This window comes from Penaeus monodon, chromosome 20, assembly GCF_015228065.2.
Source record: "Penaeus monodon isolate SGIC_2016 chromosome 20, NSTDA_Pmon_1, whole genome shotgun sequence".
In the NCBI taxonomy this organism is placed as follows: domain Eukaryota; kingdom Metazoa; phylum Arthropoda; class Malacostraca; order Decapoda; family Penaeidae; genus Penaeus; species Penaeus monodon.
Window position 1 is genome coordinate 14631263 of NC_051405.1, and position 368 is coordinate 14631630.

Sequence of the window (368 nt, forward strand, 5' to 3'; positions counted from 1 at the left end):
TTGGCTATGGCATCGGGAAGGACAACTGTAGCGAGTCCCACGAGGCGGACAAATCCCTCATGGGTGTGTCCATCATCACAGGCGCTGCCCCCCACGACCTAACTCCCACTACCACCACTACCCTGTCTACCACTCCTTTCAGTACCAACACATCTATCACAACCACAACTATTGCCACCACAAATTCCACCATCACAGCCACTAGTCCCCCTGGTGCTGTGTGGACAGACGCCCCCTCGTCACCTCTGGATTCACAGCTGGCCTTCAGTACAGGTCTCACGGCAACTGCTCTTCTATACTGATTTTGGTTTCACTGTGTTTGGAATTGCCTTGTTCCTCTGTTGTTTCGTGTGTGCGTGATCTTTAGT

At 52.4% G+C, this 368-nt stretch overlaps 1 protein-coding gene across 1 annotated transcript in view; it reads left to right on the plus strand.

The window, feature by feature from the left end:
- The first annotated feature begins 6 nt into the window (after positions 1-6).
- Positions 7-368, plus strand: part of LOC119585653 — a 5143-nt gene continuing 4781 nt past the window's right edge. The window contains exon 1 of the mRNA XM_037934329.1: positions 7-273. Within this exon, the coding sequence (XP_037790257.1) occupies positions 60-273 (214 nt within the window). The 5' untranslated portion in view covers positions 7-59. The remainder of the gene's footprint in view (positions 274-368) is intronic.